This window comes from Trichomycterus rosablanca, chromosome 19 (assembly GCF_030014385.1).
Source record: "Trichomycterus rosablanca isolate fTriRos1 chromosome 19, fTriRos1.hap1, whole genome shotgun sequence".
Taxonomy (NCBI): domain Eukaryota; kingdom Metazoa; phylum Chordata; class Actinopteri; order Siluriformes; family Trichomycteridae; genus Trichomycterus; species Trichomycterus rosablanca.
Window position 1 is genome coordinate 10,331,565 of NC_086006.1, and position 20,207 is coordinate 10,351,771.

At 39.3% G+C, this 20,207-nt stretch overlaps 1 protein-coding gene across 1 annotated transcript; it reads left to right on the forward strand.

The window, feature by feature from the left end:
- The first annotated feature begins 818 nt into the window (after positions 1-818).
- Positions 819-19,879, forward strand: src (v-src avian sarcoma (Schmidt-Ruppin A-2) viral oncogene homolog). Its single transcript, XM_063016114.1, has 11 exons — positions 819-1,083; positions 2,589-2,688; positions 6,101-6,199; positions 8,654-8,757; positions 8,846-8,995; positions 11,066-11,221; positions 13,770-13,949; positions 15,872-15,948; positions 17,018-17,171; positions 17,389-17,520; positions 19,282-19,879. Exons 1-11 carry the CDS (start codon positions 819-821, stop codon positions 19,488-19,490), a joined length of 1,626 nt encoding a protein of 541 aa, XP_062872184.1. The 3' UTR covers positions 19,491-19,879.
- Positions 19,880-20,207: the final 328 nt, after the last annotated feature.

Below are 20,207 nucleotides of genomic sequence, written 5' to 3' on the forward strand. Positions count from 1 at the left end.
AGGTGGACCAACTAGGTAGGAGTGTCTAATAGAGTGGACAGTGAGTGGACATGGTATTTAAAAGCTCCAGCAGCGCTGCTGTGTCTGATCCACTCATACCAGCACAACACACTAACACACCGCCACCATGTCAGTGTCACTGCAGTGCTGAGAATCATCCACCACCTTAATAATACCTGCTCTGTGGGGGTCCTGTGGGGGTCCTGACCATTGAAGAACAGGGTGAAAGCAGGCTAAAAAAGTATGTAGAGAAATAGATGGACAGTCAGTAATTGTAGAACTACAAAGTGCTTCTATATGGGGTTTTTTTTTCTATATGGAGATGGCTTTAATGTTATGGCTGATAGGTGTATGTACATTTACGTCATTTAGCAGACATCTTTATTCAAAGCGACTTCCAGTACAGTGGCAGTATACTGTCTGAGCAATTGAGGGTTAAGGGCCTTGCTCGAGGGCCCACCAGTGGCAATCTGGCAGTCCAAGGATATCTACTGACATTTTTTAAATAAATAAGCTGCTATAGAAGGTTAGTAAGTGCATGTTATTGCTCAGCCTACGTGGTTAGTAAACAGGTGAATCTTTAATCATCTTTTGAAGACAGTGAGAGACTCAGATGTTCAAACGGACAGGGGAAGTTCTTTCATGGTTAGGCTAACGACTGAGAAACATTTTAACCAATGGTTGCATTTCCAGTGTCTGCCTACAGACAATAAAAAAAAAACCATGATAAAATTGTATCACATGACCACAGATCCATGTCTATTCTTGCTACCAAAAATTATGTCATATTTTCTTTACTTCCTCTTTAGATCTAGGCCATGGGGGCAACTAAGAGCAAGCCCAAAGATCTAAGCCAGCAGTCCCGCAGTCATGACAGTACAGTTGGCATCGGCAGCGGAGGCATCACCACTGGTGGGAATCAGCTCGGCTCATACCATCATAGCCTCACCTCTGGCCGGAACCCGACAGTGAACGGCACCCGACTCGGCGCCCAGGCAACCAACAATGCTGAGCTGCCACTTTTTGGAGGAGTGGAGTCCATGAACAGCCTTAACTCACCTCACCATAGCATACTAACAGCAGGTACAAAACAAAAAACATCTGGGTCCAGTGGAATCACAACATGCTTAATGTTGTACTACTGCATTCTGGGAAAGCTTGTCTTTACATGCAGTAATTTTCAGACATGGAACAAGCTTGTCTCAGTTGTTTAAGTGTATTGTTGGTGATGATTGTCAGAAGCTGACAATGAATTTGAATTGAGAGCTGAGCTTGTCATCTCTCTGTTTCTCACCAAATTGAGACAAACTTGAAAAGTGCAGCATTTCCAACCCCAACAGAAACACTTTTTTTTTAGTTTTTTCACTTTGCTTTTATATGAATCGACTCATGAACAATGGAATTATTAAATTTTTCATCATGCCCCACTATAACAGTAGCGCTTATTACCTTATAATAGATATAGACTGCATTTAAATAATTTAATTTGTATTTTACTAATGCCGATCCCCACTTCTGACTGAGGTGAGCGAGACTGTCACACGCCTCCTCCGACACTTGTGCAGTAACCGACTGCATCTTTTCACCTGCACGAGACAAGTTCATATGTGGATCAGCTTTGTGTACGGAGAGCCACACCCTGATCACATTATCCCTCGGCTCTGTGCAGGCGCCAATAACCAGCCAGGAGAGGTCGTAATTGCATCAGTTACGAGAGAGTCCCTATCCGGCTTCCCACCCTGTATGAACAACGAGACAATCATTGTTCATACAGCCACCCAGCCCAGCCGAATGGCAGAGCTGAGTTTCGAACCGATTAGTTCAAAATGTCAGCTCTGGTGTGCTAGCATGTTTTATATTTCTGATTCCAATTTACTTTTAACATTTCTGATAGTATAAATATAAATGTATATTTTTATAGGGCTTAATGGATGGTTTATAGTTAACTGTTGAAAGAAACTGGCCAAATTATTTTATTTGTTTTATTTATTTGTTAATATTAGATTGTAATAATAATAAATTATTTTATTTGGATTATTAATTTATTAATATTGGATAGTAATAATAATAATAAATATTTAATTTGGATTATTTATTTATAAATATTAGATAGTAATAATAATAAATATTTTATTTTGGATTATTTTTTGTTAATATTGAATAGTAATAATTAGAAAATATTTTATTGGGATTATTTATTTATTAATATTGAATAATAATAATTAGAAATTTTTTTATTTGGATTATTTATTTATTTATATTGAATAGTAATAATTAGAAAATATGTTATTTGGATTATTTATGTATTTATATAGGATAGTAATAATAATAAAATATTTTATTTAGATTATATATTTATTAATATTGAATAGTGATAATAATAAAATACTTTATTTGGGTTATTTATTTATTAATATTGGTTAGTAATAATAATAAAATATTTTATTTGGACTATTTATTTATTATTTTTGGATAGTAATAATAAGAAATAATTGTATTTGGATTATTTATTTATTAATATCGAATAGTAATAATGAGAAATTATTTTACTTAGATATCAAACCTGGACTGTTATTGTCTCCCTGTAGGAGGTGTGACTACGTTTGTGGCATTGTATGACTATGAGTCACGCACCGCCTCTGATCTGTCATTCAGAAAAGGAGAACGACTTCAGATAGTCAACAACACGTAAGAAAGCACACGCGCACACACACACACACACACACACACACACACACACACACACACACACATCTAAAGAAGAAATAAAACACATCATAGGAACGCAGCATGCTGTATATAATCATTTTAGAGTAACACATACTTATTTCCAGACATAAACACAACTCATGTCTGTTACTTATTCACACAGACACATTTTTCATCTCCTTGACTAAGGTTGTGCAACAAAAGAACCATGTAACAACCCCCCTCTCTTCCTTCACAATTTGTTACAATAGGAGTGGTTTCCCTCTGAATGCGCTGACCATATTAAAAAGCTGTATTTTTATTTACATTTTACCTTTATCACCCTCTTCTTATTATTATAATTATGCTTCTTTAGGCTTTCTTGTTTAGAGCTAATACTAATTTTCTCTTGCTTCCTTTTTTAAGAGGGACGATTATATTTCCCCCGTTCTCTCAGTTGAAGGATCTAAGAGTTTCTGATCAGTATATACATATACACGTGCTGTTAGTTGAAACTTACCTCTTGACATTTCCTGCTTTGCATTTAACCTCAAACGTTTTTCACTGTACTTCCTCTGTCCTGCTCTTCCATGTGCTTGCCGTTTATAACAGGAGAAAGCTGAACCGCCGGTAGGTTCTTCTTTAGTTCTTATATGCTTGTGGTTGTCTGTCTTCATTAATGTATCTGTCCACCAGAGAATTCTCATTAACATTAAAAACATTATTTCTTTCCAATTATTGCTTTATAGATGCATTTATGTTGTATTTATAAGGTACATTAATGCTGTAGTTTAGCTTTATTTATGCATCTTCCACTGCTGGGGGATCTCGATTGCAGTCTAGGTGGGAATATTGCTGCTCATGCCTCCTCCAACCCGCGTGCAGCTCTTATGCCAAGTTCACACTAGACGACTTTCCAAGTCGTCAGGTCGCTGTACAGTTCACACTACACAACTGGATCTCTTGTAATCGGGAGTCTTTCAAGTGGGTGTGGCTTTCACACTACAGGACTGATCGGAGATAGGGGGGTTTCACACTACACCATCTATCATTACCTGGATTCGCAGGCGAGCTTCTCTGGTCCCCCAATCTACGTTTTGTCACAAAAACAAACACGAGAAGTGACGAGAGGTTTAATGATACCACGTCCATAAATGCACGTCAACAAGTAGCGAGCGATCAAAGTTTGTGCTCTGGTGTGCAGCGTAAAATCAAGTGGATTTGGCTATGAGAACAGCAGGGATTGTTCTATAGTGAGTTGGAGATTAATAAATATTGTTTGCAATGCAAAGTTGGTGTTATGTATAGTAGAGATCGATAAGGTCAGAAATAGTGTAAAACTTCTGTGTGTGCCGATGTATTCTGATAGAAACTATATTATTTTGCGCTTCCCCTCAACTTATCGGCAGTAGTTATTGTTGAGTAGTTCACATATAGCGATTGAGAGCCGAGTTTCGATCGCCGAGCGAACGCCGAGTTGCTCCTGAGCCGGCAAATCTAGCGCAGACCAGTCGCGCGAGAGAAAATCAGTGTAATGTGAACTAGGCATAAGCGGAACCCTTTTTCACCTATGCATTCTTCACAGGCGCCTCTCTTTCTGCTAATCAGGGTCTTTAAACAGCGTTTAAAAACCCAACCCACATAGTCCGGTCATCCCACCCTAGCAGAAACGTGTCTGCTGCAGGCACTGGCAATTATGCCTGCTAGATGGCAGAGGAGTTCAGAATCTCGGCACTGGTGTGCTAGCGGAACAATACAATGTCTCTAAGAATGTTTAACAGTGGTGCTTCTTTAAAATGCTACATCAATTTTTTTTATGTTTAGCATTATTTAGAGTTATAAATCCTTATTTTCTTAGTAATTGTAACTGTGTGTGGTAGGGATGTAACGATGCACCACAAGACAGTTAATTACCGATGCAAAAATTCCACGATTCAAATTGATTTGAGATGTAAAATGAATCGATATTCACTTTAAACAGCAGAGGCTATTCACATAGCCTGGTTGACAACATGACACGTTGCCAGGTTCGAGGTTTTCCAGCCAAATTAAGCTTAATTCAAAATTGTTTTGCATAGTTTGTGCCTATCTCAGAAATAGAAGGGCATTCATTATTTATTTTAATTTTTTTGGAGAATTAATAAAAGGAAACTTTGTCATAATTTGTCTTCAGTTTTATTTTGTTGAAAAAAATCGGGAAAAAATCATTTCGTGAACCCAGTTTCGTGAATCGCATTGCATCGCATCATGGGTAGAGTGTATCGTTACATCCCTAGTGTGTAGTGATTGTGTTTTAATTAGTTTAGAAAGGTGGGAGCTCACTCATGAAGTTTGGGAGGTACTCTTCTGAGTCAGCAACACTCACTGGTGTAAAAACGCTAATGTTATTGCTTCAGTTAAAGGAGGACGAGACCAAATAAAGAACCTAGTTTTTGACTGAAGTGAGGATATAAACAATGTATTGCCCCGTCATCTGTAAGGACATAGCAGTGTGAGATTAAGACAAGACTAATAAATAAACAAAGGTTCTGTTGTTTAGCTTTGTATGGTATTAAAAATCATGCATATTAAAATAAATGTTAAATATGTGTATATTGAAAAAATTATGACTGTAGAATGTAGTCCACTGAAGTCCCAGTGCTTTAAAAATAAAAGCACCCAGGTGGCACAGCGGTATACTTTTCGCTAGCACACCAGCCCGGTCAACTGGGTGCCATCGAGCGGGCACAATTGGCAGTGCCTGCAGCAGACAACATTGGCCACCGAGTCTGCTGGGTGGGAAAAGGCCGGACCAAGTAGGTGAGGTCTTCAAACGCTGTGTAAGGACTCTGGTTAGCAGCTCGAGGCGCCTGTGGAGAAGTGGATGAGCCCTATATGCGAATCCACTGAAAGCATGGGCGAAAAAGAAGAGGTTGAGGACTGCGCACGTGTGGGAAGGGGCGTGGAACAGGCAAATATACCCTCCTCGAACACAATCGGGATTCCCTGCTGCGGAATACTAAATGTCAATGCTAAATTCGGTAAAAAAGGGAGAAAAATCACCTTTTTACAAGATATATTCTATTTAGTTGCTTTTTGGGCGGCACGGTGGCTAAGTGGGTAGCACTGTCGTCTCACAGCAAGAAGGTCCTGGGTTCGATCCCCAGGTGGGCCGGTCCGGGTCCTTTCTGTGTGGAGTTTGCTTGTTCTCACCGTGTCTACGTGCAAGTGAGGTCTAAGCTCTGTCTCAGGCTGTCTCCACCTCCAAAATACATGCATGGATCGACTACATTTAATTGGATGAGTGTGCAGGAAAGAAAGGCTTTGACATCAACGGCACACAACAAATCATTAATTTAAATAAAGTTTAGATCCTCAATAAATGTATACAGATAAAGATGGATGGGAATCTGTAATATGTTTCTGTTTTTAGGGAAGGGGATTGGTGGCTGGCCTGCTCGTTGACTACAGGACAGAGTGGCTACATCCCCAGCAACTATGTCGCCCCCTCCGACTCCATTCAGGCAGAAGAGTAAGCAAATATTAACTTTCTTTTCTTTTTATTTTTCACTTTATTCGTGTTACTGACATGCTTTTGTTAGTTAGAACTAGGTCTGTCATGATCATCACATAATCACTGAATAATGAATATTTAAGGTAAATAAAGGCATTATCAGTTGATGTAAGTTAACCATTAGGTCTATAATCCTACAAATACCAGGTTTGTTATTGACTTTTTAATATAAGCAAATAACTGTACATTATGGAGTTGCTCTAGATTTCCATCACAGGCAGTATATACAGTAGATAAAAAAGTCTACACACCCTACTTACAAAAGCAAGTCTTAGTGCAAACAGCAAGATGAATCTTTTTTTTTTTCACCGTTGATGTGGCCTATAGTTAGAGCCATACTAAATTCATAGGAAAATGTGCCTAATTTTACTGACTTTTTACACTCATAAATTAAATGATATGGTAAATGATATGATGTGATAAATGAAAACTACAAGAACAGTAAAGGTGTGAGGCTTCTTGTTCTGTCTCAAAGACGAAAATTCTCATCCGTGTTTTTTTGTGAAAGAGGCTATTATTGTAAAAATGATTATTTCAGACTCAGACTCAGCTTTATTGTCATTCAACCATGTACATAATTGAAGGAAATACAGTTACCCAGGCCTCGGTGTGTACGACATGAATGAAATAAGAATAAACTAAAATAAGTATAAAAATGAAATAAACTAAGAAACTAAAAAAAATTACAAGTATTTACATTTTACAGTATTGCACAAGGAACTGCAGCAGCTTATGTTGATCTAAAGTGCATAATTGCAAAAAGTATAGCAGCAAAAACTAAGCGGCAACAAATCACAAGACGGTTAAAGTGACAGTGTGCCAGTTGTGTTCAGTATGGCAGTGTGTATAGTGTTTATAAATGGTTGTTAAAGTGTTTAATATACAGTACCAGTCAAAAGTTTGGACACACCTTCTCGTCAGTGTTTTTTCTTGATTATTTTTATTTTCTACATTGTAGATTAATACTGAAGACATCTAAACTATGAAGGAACACATATGGAATTATGTAGTGAACAAAAAAAATGTTAAACAAACCAGAATATGTTTTATATTTTACCAACTCTACCTCTGCACAGCACAACTGATGGTCTCAAACACATTAAAAAAGCAAGAAATTTCAGAAATTAACTCTAGACAAGGCACAAACATTAATTGAAAACCATTCCAGGTAACTACCTCATGAAGCTGATTGAGAAAATGCCAAAAAGTGTGCAAAGCTGTCATCAAAGCAAAAGATGACTTTAAATAATACTTTAAATAATATAAAATATAAAACATATTCTGGTTTGTTTAACACTTTTTTGTTTACTACATAATTCCATATGTGTTCCTTCATAGTTTGGATGTCTTCAGTATTAATCTACAATGTTGAAAATTAAAAAAAAATCAAGAAAAACCACAGGAATGAGAAAGTGTGTCCAAACTTTTGACTGGTACTGTATATGTAAGGTTGTTAGGATGTATAATGTTTATATAAGGTGCATAGACAGTATATGGGGGTTGGAACAATTCAGCAGTCTGACTGCATCCGAATAGAAGCTGTTTTTCAGTCCAGATGTTTTTACCTGGATGCAGCGCAGCCTCCTTCCAGACGGAAGGGGGATAACAGTATGTGTATTTTGTTGGTGATCAGTTAATATATTAACAAATTGTGCTAGCCAACTACCGCTGGGATCCAGGGTTCAAATCTCCAGCTGTGGTATTGGCCGGTTAGGCGGCTACATACAGACATGATTGGCTATGTCTCTTGAAAGGCGCCATGATGGATTGGCATTAACGCATTGGAAACTGGATAAAGAAGTGGTAAAGATGAAAATGAATGAAATGATGAATAAACAAACATGTTAAATACGAATAAAGGTTATATGTTTAATTTTGTTGTGCCACAGTCAAGCGAGCTTTAGAAAATAAACAGTGCCTCTCCAAAATCATCATTATAAAGCTTAAATGTACGAGGGTTCTTCAAACAGTTTCTGCATTTTTTAAAATTCTATTTATTAACAATCACCCCCCTTTTTCCCAGCGTCGTACCAAAAAATGTTTTTTGGTTGACCGTGTAGCCACTGATGAGTTCTCTGGGCTCGGAGGCATCAGGGATGGACCATCACATCCAACATCTTTAAATGTGTTGCAGGCCTGAAATGCAGAAATGGATGTATATTAACAAAATGTTTTATTATTATTTTCCATTCTGTCCCAACTTTTTCTTATTTAAGGTTGTATTACAGTGTGGCTGGTCATGTCACATCTATAACTCATCAGTAGCTATAGGGTCACTTGTTGCCCATTGGGTAAAACTGGTGCCCTGCTGCAAATGTTACCACGCCTTAAACTGAGGCACAACCACCTTAATATTGGTACTATATACAGTATATATTGATGACTTGTCTATCTAATCTGTCTTATCTATAGGTGGTACTTTGGTAAGATCACTCGTAGAGACTCTGAAAGGCTGCTGTTAAGTCTTGAGAACAGAAGGGGAACGTTCCTGCTCAGAGAAAGTGAGACTACCAAAGGTGAGTGAAGATCAGGTTCAAACAACAACAGTTTCATACTGTGTCAATTAGTATAATTAATATAATTATTTCTATGCTGTTCCACCAGGTGCCTACTGTCTGTCCGTCCTAGACTACGACAATGTTAAAGGGCTAAATGTGAAGCATTACAAAATCAGGAAGCTGGACAGTGGAGGATTCTACATCACATCTCGCACACAATTTAGTAACCTGCAGCAGCTGGTCAGCCACTACCGCAGTAAGTCAACATCTATGTTTGCACTTGGTACAAAATCATAAGAGCGGCTGTTGAATCATTCAGGCCGACACAAGACTCCAGAAATACAGAGAGCATAACGTGGACCTCACTCACTCACTTCCTTAACTATCAATGGGCGCAAGGCACACAGTAACACCCTGGACGGGGCGCCAGTCCATCGCAGGGCAGACACACATACACACACACCCATTCACCTATAGGGCAATTCAGTGTCTCCAATTAACCTGACTGCATGTTTTTGGGAGGAAACCTACGCAGACACGGAGAGAACATGCAAACTCCGCACAGAACGTACCTGGACCGCCCCACCTGTGGATCAAACCCAGGTTTTTCTTGCTGTGAGGCGACAGTGCTACCCACCGAGCCGCCATAACGGGGACCTTTTTATGTGAAAGCGTATTACAGAAATCTTGAAGTGATGTTGGGCACTTGCGTTAGGTCTTAGCTCACCTAGTGGTGCTCTTGACCTGACCATGCATCCAAACTGGCATAACTGGCTGTGCCTGAGGTTGGGACTTGACAGGGTTTCATTGGTAAATACGCTGTACGGCTTTGTGAGGGAAATATATCACGCACATATAGTGCTGGACAATAATTCGATATCGATATATATCGCGATAGAAAATGTTTCAATAACGGTGATATGATTTTTAAACAAATTCGATCGATATGCATTACGTCAGTGCGCTTTGCCCGTGTTACTTCTTTGCGGAAGCATTTCTGCTCGCAGGTGTTCCCACAGGGACGCAATTCAACAGCGCACCTCAAGCGAGTAGTTCTCCATCAAAACAGTGCAGTTACACACTCAACATAAATGTCAACCACCAACACAATTACAGAAAAAGTACTACTACTGAGTACTAATACCAGTTATTAATATTACTTCTTATTAGTTGTGGTGCGCTACGAATAAAGGCACCAACGGGATATTCGCGTTCCACTGTTTTTTTTCAAAAACAATTTAATAGCATTTAAATAACACATCTATTGAAAAGAGATTATTCAGTTTTAAGAAGCCCCAGCATTGTAGAAGGCTATTAAAAGTAAAGTCAATTTTCAATGCTGATTTGGCTTAATAGTGTTGGTCAGAATGTATCATATTCTTGAAAGAAAATTAAATTTTCCATGCATTCACACTGGCATGTTCTGGGGTTCAAATGAGTCTCATCAGTACACACAAGTTTGCAATCAAATGATCAAGTATTGCAAAGGAATATCTTTGAAATTCTGTTAAGGTTATAGGCTATATTTTAGTTTTTCACAGGGAAAATGAGAAAAAATAAAAAGCTTATTATGCTAGGCTTGATGTAATTCTACATGGTACTCACTGCCTGTACAGGTAAACGAGTGAGTGACCAAAACACTACTAGATCAACAGCTACTAGCCACATACAAACATAAGGTATCAGACAGTTTCTGTGCCACCCCTGTGTGAGCAATGGTCTCAGTCTGGCCACCCCTATGGAAATTGTCTGGCTTTGCCACTGTCCACAGTTGAAAAAGAAGCAGACGAAATAGCTGATAAGAGATGAAGGACTAATTCAGTGGTGTATTCAGCTTGTATTTCTTGCCAGAAACCAGAAAAGAGGTTTGCAGGTACAGCCATCCAATTTTGGTGTTTTTGGCAGTTTTTCAGACATTTGTGTTATTCATATCGATATCGGAATTATATCGTATCGACCGAAATTAGGAGTTATATCGTGATATAAATTTTAGCCATATCGTCCAGCCCTACGCACATATATCGGAGGTTTAGTATGATAGTCTCGGCTCTAATGAACTTGTGCGATGTTGGTGCGAGTGGCAAGAGAATTGCAATAGGGGATTTGGCAATAGTTAAATTGTAAGTCATAAATAAATGAATAAATAAATAATGACTTTAGGGCAACTTAAACTACGAGCATGATATAAAAAGATAAAATTGGTTGAACTGCTTTGATCTGATCCCAATCTAATGAGCAGCTATAATAATAATTTATAGGAGAGCAAGATTTACCAAAATATAAAGAAATAATCTCTTCCTCTGTTCTTTCCCTTCCTCTATTTTAGATCATGCCGATGGTCTGTGCTACTGCCTGACAGATGTTTGTCCGGTACTGAAGCCACAGACTCAGGGTTTGGCCCGGGATGCTTGGGAAATCCCACGTGAATCTTTGAGGCTGGATGTGAAACTGGGACAGGGCTGCTTTGGAGAGGTCTGGATGGGTAAGAACCATCATTTAACCCTTTCAAGTCTGGTGGAATTCAGAAACTGCCCCAAAATACAATTTCATCTGTCTTTGCATTGACCCGACTTGACCCATGCTGACCGAGGATGGCCGGAGACTAGTGGATTCTCAGAGCGTACCATGTACCATGATGCTCTCTCTGTATTCTTCTGCCACTTAAGGCCAATGTCTTAACAAGACATTATGTGCCACTGTTGCAGCATCTGGCCTTTCCTCCCTCAGCGATGACCAGTTGTGCCTGTTGAACGCCTGTTCAGGCTGTTGGCACCAAGGTTATAATAGTTTTGGATTTTTCATTATAGTTTAGTTTTATTTCGTTGTGACTTTTTTTTGTCTAATTCAGTTAGTTTTAATTAGTTTTTAGAGTGGGTTTGCTAGTTTTTATTAGTTATTATTATTTTTTAATGCTTAGTTTTAGTTTAGTTTTTATTTGTTCTAGTTGTAGTTTTAGTTTTTTCATACTTTGGGTTAGTTTTCAGGTGCATGATTCAAAAAGGTCAGAGTAAGTATTGTGTAATAAAAACTCAACAAAAGATACCATTTAAAAAATTTATTCAATTACTGTTGAACAACCAACTGTCCACAAAAACTGTAACAGTCCACAAGATAGCAGCCTTAAGTGCAAAATGTGTGTAATACTGCTGCTGAAAATAGTCAATAGACTAAGGACACACATGAACATAATAATATAAACTTATCCATGAGACACACATCAGGGAGCTCAATCTGAGAAAAACATAAACTCAAAAACCCAATGAACTCTACAGGTTTTATAAATTTTTGACCAAAATTACCAACTCAAAAATAAATTAGGAAGTGGAATGCCCAGCACTAGATGCAGGTACAGCTTTTTGGCATATCAGTGCAGTAGAACTAACAATACTGTACCTCGCATGTTGTATACAACATCAGAAAGTGAACACACAGAGAGAGAGAGAGAGAGAGAGAGAGAGAGAGAGAGAGAGAGATGGGTGTACTTCAGTCAATCAAAAATTTCTTGTTGATTTTGAGGAAAACACGCTGCTCCAGAGATGTGGTTGTTCTGTTTCCACTACAAGACACTTGCTTTTATCTTTCTCGCAGTCGTATTCAAAGAAATCCCATGTAGCACTCTGGCACTTTCTCCCAACTTTTGCTGTCGTCATTTTGCAGGCTAGCGTGGTGAGCAGAAACAGACTGTAAACAAGAAGTGCCGTCAGGGACCATGAGGTACCGTACGGTGCCGGCAGCTAATGTAAAACTGCTCGAGTGGAAAAAATCGATTTCATATCAGTCCACAAGGCTTATAAATAAATTGACAAACATGAAAACGAAGGGTATTCTTTCTATAATTTCAGTACATTTTAGTTCCAGTTAGTTATCGTTTTTCTTTTAATTACGAAAATCTTTTTCATTTTCAGTTTTCGTTATTTTGTTCGTTTTCGTTAACGATAATAACCCTGGTTGGCACCACAGAGACTCGAGTCTGGCGCTAGGCTAGAATATTATATATTATTTCTGTTCTTTATCACCCTTCTCAATGCCAAGCCAAGAATTCACCAGGGACGACGCATAGACCAGGTCATATACACGAGGTGCCGAATCAGCCACTCCAGAATAACCCACCAACACCTGATAAAAGGAGAAAACCCCCCAACTTGTGAAACCTGCCAAACACCTATATCAATAAAACATCTTGATAGAATGCCCAAAATACACTAAAGAACGAGAACAAGCACACATGCCAGAAACTATCAAAGAGACTCTCACACAAGACAACACAAGAAGACTTTTAACCTACCTTGCAACCATAAAAAATAAAAATGAACATATAATATGGACCAAAATATGAAGACACATACATAATACCTATTACTGCCATTAAATGACACCAATGTGTTAAACATCGCGTTAAAACTTAAATAAATAAATTATCACCCTTCTCTTGTACTGCTGTAACAAGTTAATTTCCCTGAGGGATCAATGAAGTCTTGTCTTGTCTTATACATAGACCAAAGCATAATGCTGCCACCACCATTCTTCACTGTGAGTAGTGGTCTGCAAACTCAACCCCATATTTTTTTTTTAGAGTGAAAATAAATGTCCAGCAAGCTCAGGTGTCCACATACCTTGGATTATACAGTGTAGGCAAGAGTAAAGGTCTGAGTAAAAGATTCCCGCATGACTTGATTTTGGGTTTTCTTGCCACCCTACCCCACAGCCCAGAAAAAAACAATACATGAGTTTGTTGTCACATGTAGCACACAACCAGTACTTAATAGATTTCCTGCAGCTCCTTTAATGATGCTGTAGGCCTCTTGGAAGCCTCCCAGACCAGTTTTCTTCTTGTCTTTTTATCAGTTTGGATGGACGTCTAGTTCTTGGTAGTGCTACCGTTGTGCCATATTTTATTTCCGTGTTGATGACCATCGTCACAGTGTGCTATAGTATTATTAGTAATAGGGTTAGTCAGAGTTACCTTAATTGATAAGTGGTGTTTAAAATGAGTTTGATATGAGTAATTAAATGTTGTTGTCTTTGCCCAGGCACTTGGAATGGGACGACACGTGTGGCCATTAAAACCCTAAAGACGGGCACCATGTCCCCAGAAGCCTTCCTGCAAGAAGCTCAGGTCATGAAGAAACTGCGACATGAAAAACTGGTGCAGCTGTATGCCGTGGTATCTGAAGAGCCGATCTACATCGTCACTGAGTATATGAGCAAAGGTAGAGATATTAATAATTATATAACAGTACCTTCAACAGTTATTGGCTCACATTGGTATAGTTGATTTCATTGCTATGAAGTCTGGTTCCAATGCCTGTGTGCCCATTGTAAGAGATTTCGATGCTGGACAGGAGTTAGCATGGGCGCTTTGACTGGCCTACGACTATACAGCTCTATACACAGACACACTAACATTATCACCAGCTTTAAAATAATGTGCAATTTGAGCCACAATAGCCCTTATTTTGGTCTGTACCCGATGCCTTAGTCTTTAGGTCCTCTACCATCGGTGAGTCTTGGCCGCTCAGCAACCTGTCGGTGGTTCATGGCTTATCCCAGTGGTCCCCAATTACCGGGCCGCGGAGAATATTTCAGGTGTTATTGTCTTATTGTCACCCCTAGGTGGAAGCAGCGTCTCGTTGCAGCCAAAAAAGCTTATTTTACACCAGTTGCAAGCAATAATATTAAATCCTCCCTTCCCTGCCGGTCCATGAAATTATATCTTATATGAAACCAGTCCATGGTGCAGAAAAGGTTGGGAAATGCTGGCTTATCCAACCTCTTACTGTTTTAGAGATACTTCAGCTAACTTCAGTTATCAGACCATAAAGATTTAGACCTTATTAAAGTCACTCGGGTCTTTATGCATGATCATATCTGCTGCATTCAACACGTGCACTGTGAGTACCTACCATTAGCCCGAAATGTAATGTATCCCAGGCTGTGACATGCACAAGTGTTACAAAAAAGGCAGAACAACATTCATTTAAAACAGGGGTGTCCAAACTTTTTTTGTTGGGCGCCAGATAGAGTAAAAATATGCAAACACGGGTCGCAGACTCATTTGTTTTTTGTTTTTTTTAATGCATTTTCTTCGTATTATGGACATCCCTGATTTAAAGCCTATTATTGCTGTCCAATGCCAAGTTCACACTACACGACTTTCAGAGTTGCCGGGTCGCTGTACAGTTCACACTACACAACTGGATCTCTTGCACTCGGGAGTCTTTTAAGTCGTTGTGGTTTTTACACTACACGACTGATCGGCGATAGGGGATTTCACACTACATGATCCATCACCAGGATGAGTCGGTCTGGTCTCCCAAACGACGTTTTGTCACCAAAACAAACACGAGAAGTGACGTGGGGTTTGATGAAACTGTGTCCAAAAACGCACATCAACAATAATCGAGTGATCAAAGTTGTCTGTGCGCTGATGTGCAGCGTAAAAGAAAAGAGGAAAAATAAATGAATCTGAGTGGATTTGGCAACACGACCAGCAGGGATTGTCTGTTCTATAGTAAGTTGGAGGGTAATAAATATTTTTTTTGCAATGCAGCGTTGGTATTATGGTTTGGCGTGGACGATAAGGTTACAAATACTGTAAAACTTGAGTGTATGCCGATGTATTCTGATAGAAACTATATTATGCCCGTCTCACATTTTTACACTCCTCCCCGGGTTTCCAAACCCTGTATCTTGCGTTATCATTGGCTGTAGTTTGACCCCGCACTCACTGCCAGTCGGCCGACTGACCCAGATATCTAGCATACTAGATATTTTTCTTCAGTCGCTGAGCGCTCAGCAAGCGTTTGGTGAGCCGCTCGGATAGTGTTGTTGATAGCGATCGAGAGCAGAGTTTAGATCCCTGAGTGAATGCCGAGTTGCTTTCGAGCTGCTACATCTAGCAGCGACCAGTCGGCAAGCGAAAATAAGGGCAAACATCGTGTAGTGTGAACTAGGCATAAGTAATTATACATCTCACTTTGTATACGTAACTCTACTCTGAATACAACCCAAAAGCAATGACAATCACAGCAAAAATCACCGTCAGTGTAGTTTGTTTGTAGTACTTTGATTAAAATGATCATTAAAATGATCATATAATGATGCTGTTGTGTCCTGTTTTGACTGTAAACAGGAAGTCTCCTAGATTTCTTGAAAGGGGAAACAGGGAAGATGCTGCGACTTCCCCAGCTTGTAGATATGGCCTCTCAGGTGAGTTGCACTGCATTTCTTGTCAAAATAACATTCAAGGAGAAAGGTTCGTCCTCCAAACTGCTTTTATTTGAGTAAAAGCTGTAACAAAACACAGACAGACCAAACTTCTAATTTGGTTATAGTTAACCAACTACAGGCCCTACCTAATCCATGAAATTTGTGTCACAGAACGTGAAATGAGCCTTTTTTTAATATGCAGTTTGCTGTAACGTTCTAAATTCGCATAGCATTCAAGTACCTCATGTTTACTGGTTAATTTGCACTACGAGATGGTCCTAGTGTAACCAAGCATCTTTAGAGTTTGCTAAGTTTATAAAGAAAGAAATAAACTGTACATAGACAAACATTAGTCCCACAAATGCTTTGTTAGCCCCCTTTCATGCTGTTCTTCAATGGCCAGGATCCCCACAGGACCACTACAGAGCAGGTAATATTTGGGTGATGGATGATTCTCAGCACTGCAGTGACACTGACATGGTGGTGGTGTGTTAGTGTGTGCTGTGCTGGTATGAGTGGATCAGACACAGCAGCGCTGCTGGAGGTTTTAAATACCGTGTCCACTCACTGTCCACTCTATTAGACACTCCTACCTAGTTGGTTCACCTTGTAGATGTAAAGTCAGAGACGATCGCTCATCTATTGCTGCTGTTTGAGTTGGTCATCTTCTACACCTTCATCAGTGGTCACAGGACGCTGCCCACGGGGGCGCTGTTGGCTGGATATATATTTGGTTGGTGGACTATTCTCAGTCTAGCAGTGACAGTGTGTCTGATCCACTCATACCAGCATAACACACACTAACACACCACCAGTGTCAGTGTCACTACAGTGCTGAGAATGATCCACCACCCAAATAATACCTGCTCTGTAGTGGTCCTGCATACAGAGAAACAGATGGACTACAGTCAGTAATTGTAGAACTAAAAAGTGCTTCTATATGGTAAGTGGAGCTGATAAAATGGACAGTGTGAGTAGAAACAAAAAGGTGGTTTTAATGTTATGGCTAATTGGTGTACATTGTAAGCTAATGTGTTCAGTGTGCTGCTGTTTGTCATGTTGACTCCAGATCGCCTCTGGCATGGCGTATGTAGAAAGAATGAACTACGTGCACCGAGACCTCAGGGCCGCCAACATTCTGGTAGGAGAGAACCTGGTGTGCAAGGTGGCGGATTTTGGCCTGGCTCGCCTCATAGAGGACAATGAATACACTGCCAGACAGGGTGAGCAAGACTGAAAGAACTTTCTGCATTCATCTTATAGTCAGATATTAGTCAGATCTTTTTATCTCTTGTATCTCTTTTAGTTTGCATTTTTTTTTTTTTGCTAAATGTTATCCTGCTTAATTTGCTTATAGTCCATCAGAAACAGATAGCACAGATAGCACAGTGTCCCACTAACATCCTGTTACATAGTAGATCTCATCACTTGTCTCCACAGGGGCAAAGTTTCCTATTAAATGGACTGCTCCAGAGGCGGCTCTGTACGGTCGATTCACCATCAAATCTGATGTCTGGTCATTTGGGGTTTTACTGACCGAGCTGGCAACCAAGGGCAGGGTGCCATATCCAGGTAAACTGTTCGGGGAAGGAGGAATTTATATAATCCCTAATGTTGGTGTTCTGGCAATAGTGAAAGAGTTTAGAACACTAATGTATACAACAACCATAGCTTTCCATGGCCAGGAGTCCAAGTGAGCATTTTTGGTCCCTTGTTGTCTGAATCAAAGGGATGACATTGCTTTGTCCCCTAATCATCACACTAACATAACAGATCTTCATGTTTGTACGTTTGTGCAGAGAAAGTACATTTAGAGGTTTAATAAACATTTAAAATAAGGCATCAGCTTGCAACATGGTTATCAGGAAGCACGTTAGCCCCAACTGCCCTCTTGGTAGCTGTTATTTAATAATAAAGACCTAGACCAGGGGTGCCCAATACATTGATCACGATTGCGTCTCATTTATACAGGTCAACGTGATTGACATGAAATGTGGCCACTGTTTCTTTAATTTGCGGTTTGTTACCATAGCAATGCCTCAGCCCGGAAAGTTTTCATTCATCAGTAGCCAGTTTGTTCCATTTTTACATTTTTTCTTTTGTCATCCGACACTGTTTGTGAAGATGATTGTGCAATCAAGCACAAAGACACCAAAAACGGTTCGATACGTGGAAGAAGCTGACGAAAGGAATTTTAACCCTACAATCTGACATTTATATAAAGTCAGGGACTCTGCTGGACAATTTTGGAACTTTGTTGGCTGAGGAAAAATATCCAAACATATAAAAATGTGCTACATATTTGACAGTATGTAATTCAGCCTTTTCCCACATAAAAAGTAATGAAGTCTAAATATCGGTCCACCCTTACTGATGAATACTTGGAAGCTGCTTGAGAATTGGCATCAGCAGCTACTGTCCAGACTACATAAACCTGGCTGACCCCCATAGATCGTGATGACCTGTCGACCAAAATAGTAGATCTCGAGCCACGAAAGTATGGGCACCTCTGACCTAGACATTGAGTAAACAAATTACTTTAAAATTACAATGTTAAAATCATTAAAAAATGTAAAATTAATCACTCTCCTTTGCATTTTAGGGGGTAGACTATACATAATCTGTACAGTCAATTCAAAGAACATCTGTCAGATTTGATCCCTGACATTTTTTAATTCACAAATGTTTAAAAATTCACCACATGGAGTACAAATTTTGTCTTACTTTTGTTTAAATGACTGAGAGAAATTGAATTTTTGTGGCACTTGGGTGGCACAGTGACCAAATGCTCTAGCCTGACCCTGATGAAATCTTAAATTGGAATCCTGGACTGTGCTATCAACATGGCCGGTCACCAACACCAACGTATTTGGCTGTACCTAAGGCAACAGTTCGAATCCATTGGGACTTTACAATTGCGCCCTCTGTTGTCTGGTTGTGGCATCTGCATTAGTGATATGGGAACTGGTGATAAACAAACGTGATGGTCTTGGCCCTTCTCTGCCAACACAAATGTAATGGGGGAATTAGACATGACTAAATTGGGAACAAAAGGGGAAAAAAATCCACCCACATTCCAACAAAACCAGCAGCTAGCAACTAATTGATCACTTGACAGCCCATTCACGTCACCTGAGCAACTTTAGTGCAGTGAAAAAGTATTTACCCCTTCACAATCTCCTCTATCTTTGCTAATTTATCACATTTAAATGTTTCAGATCCTCCAATTAATTTTATCACAAGATAAACATGTGTAAACAAAATGCAGCTTTAAAAAAAACATTCTACTCACTGAAGATAAAGATTTAAATGTATACACTTTATTCTATACAGGTATGGTGAATCGTGAAGTGCTGGACCAGGTGGACCGCGGCTACCGGATGCCATGCCCGGCTGAGTGCCCCGAGTCTATGCACGAACTCATGCTCACCTGCTGGAGGAAGGAACCAGAGGAGCGGCCTACTTTTGAATATCTCCAAGGCTTCTTAGAAGATTATTTTACCTCCACTGAGCCACAGTACCAGCCAGGAGAAAATCTTTAAAGGAGTTCCAGTATAACAGATTCTACTGGGTGGAGAATTGAGCTGGGGGCATTATGTTCTCAGCTCCTTAAGAAGAGTCAATCAGACATTTCATGTGAGGGGGAAATAATCAGTACTTCACTTATAGTGAAGTTATACGTTATTATGGAGCAAGGACGGGGAGTATCGGGGACCATGCCGAGCTGTGGTGCTATAGACAATTTGCAAGCACAGCAAAATGAGAACCTCTGCCTTTGGTTGTTTTGAGTAATTAAAGGTAGGACTTTATAGAAATGAGATAATGACTGAGTCTGAGTGGGTAAAGAAACGATGTTATGTAATAGATCACTGTGGTACATTCAAGGTACAATCACTTCATCCTATACAGTGCCTAAAGCAAAAATCAACCTCAAAGACAACAATATTTTTGGTTTTAAATAAACTATATGATTAAATGTATGTGGACACCACTTTTAATGATTGAAAGGGTGATTTTGCCACATTTCTTGCTAATAAATTTGTTGCAATCAGGGGCATAACTACAGGGGAGGCATTATATATGTATATACGTATATGCATATATATATATATATATATATATATATATATATATATATACAGTGTATCACAAAAGTGAGTACACCCCTCACATTTCTGCAAATATTTCATTATATCTTTTCATGGGACAACACTATAGACATGAAACTTGGATATAACTTAGAGTAGTCAGTGTACAGC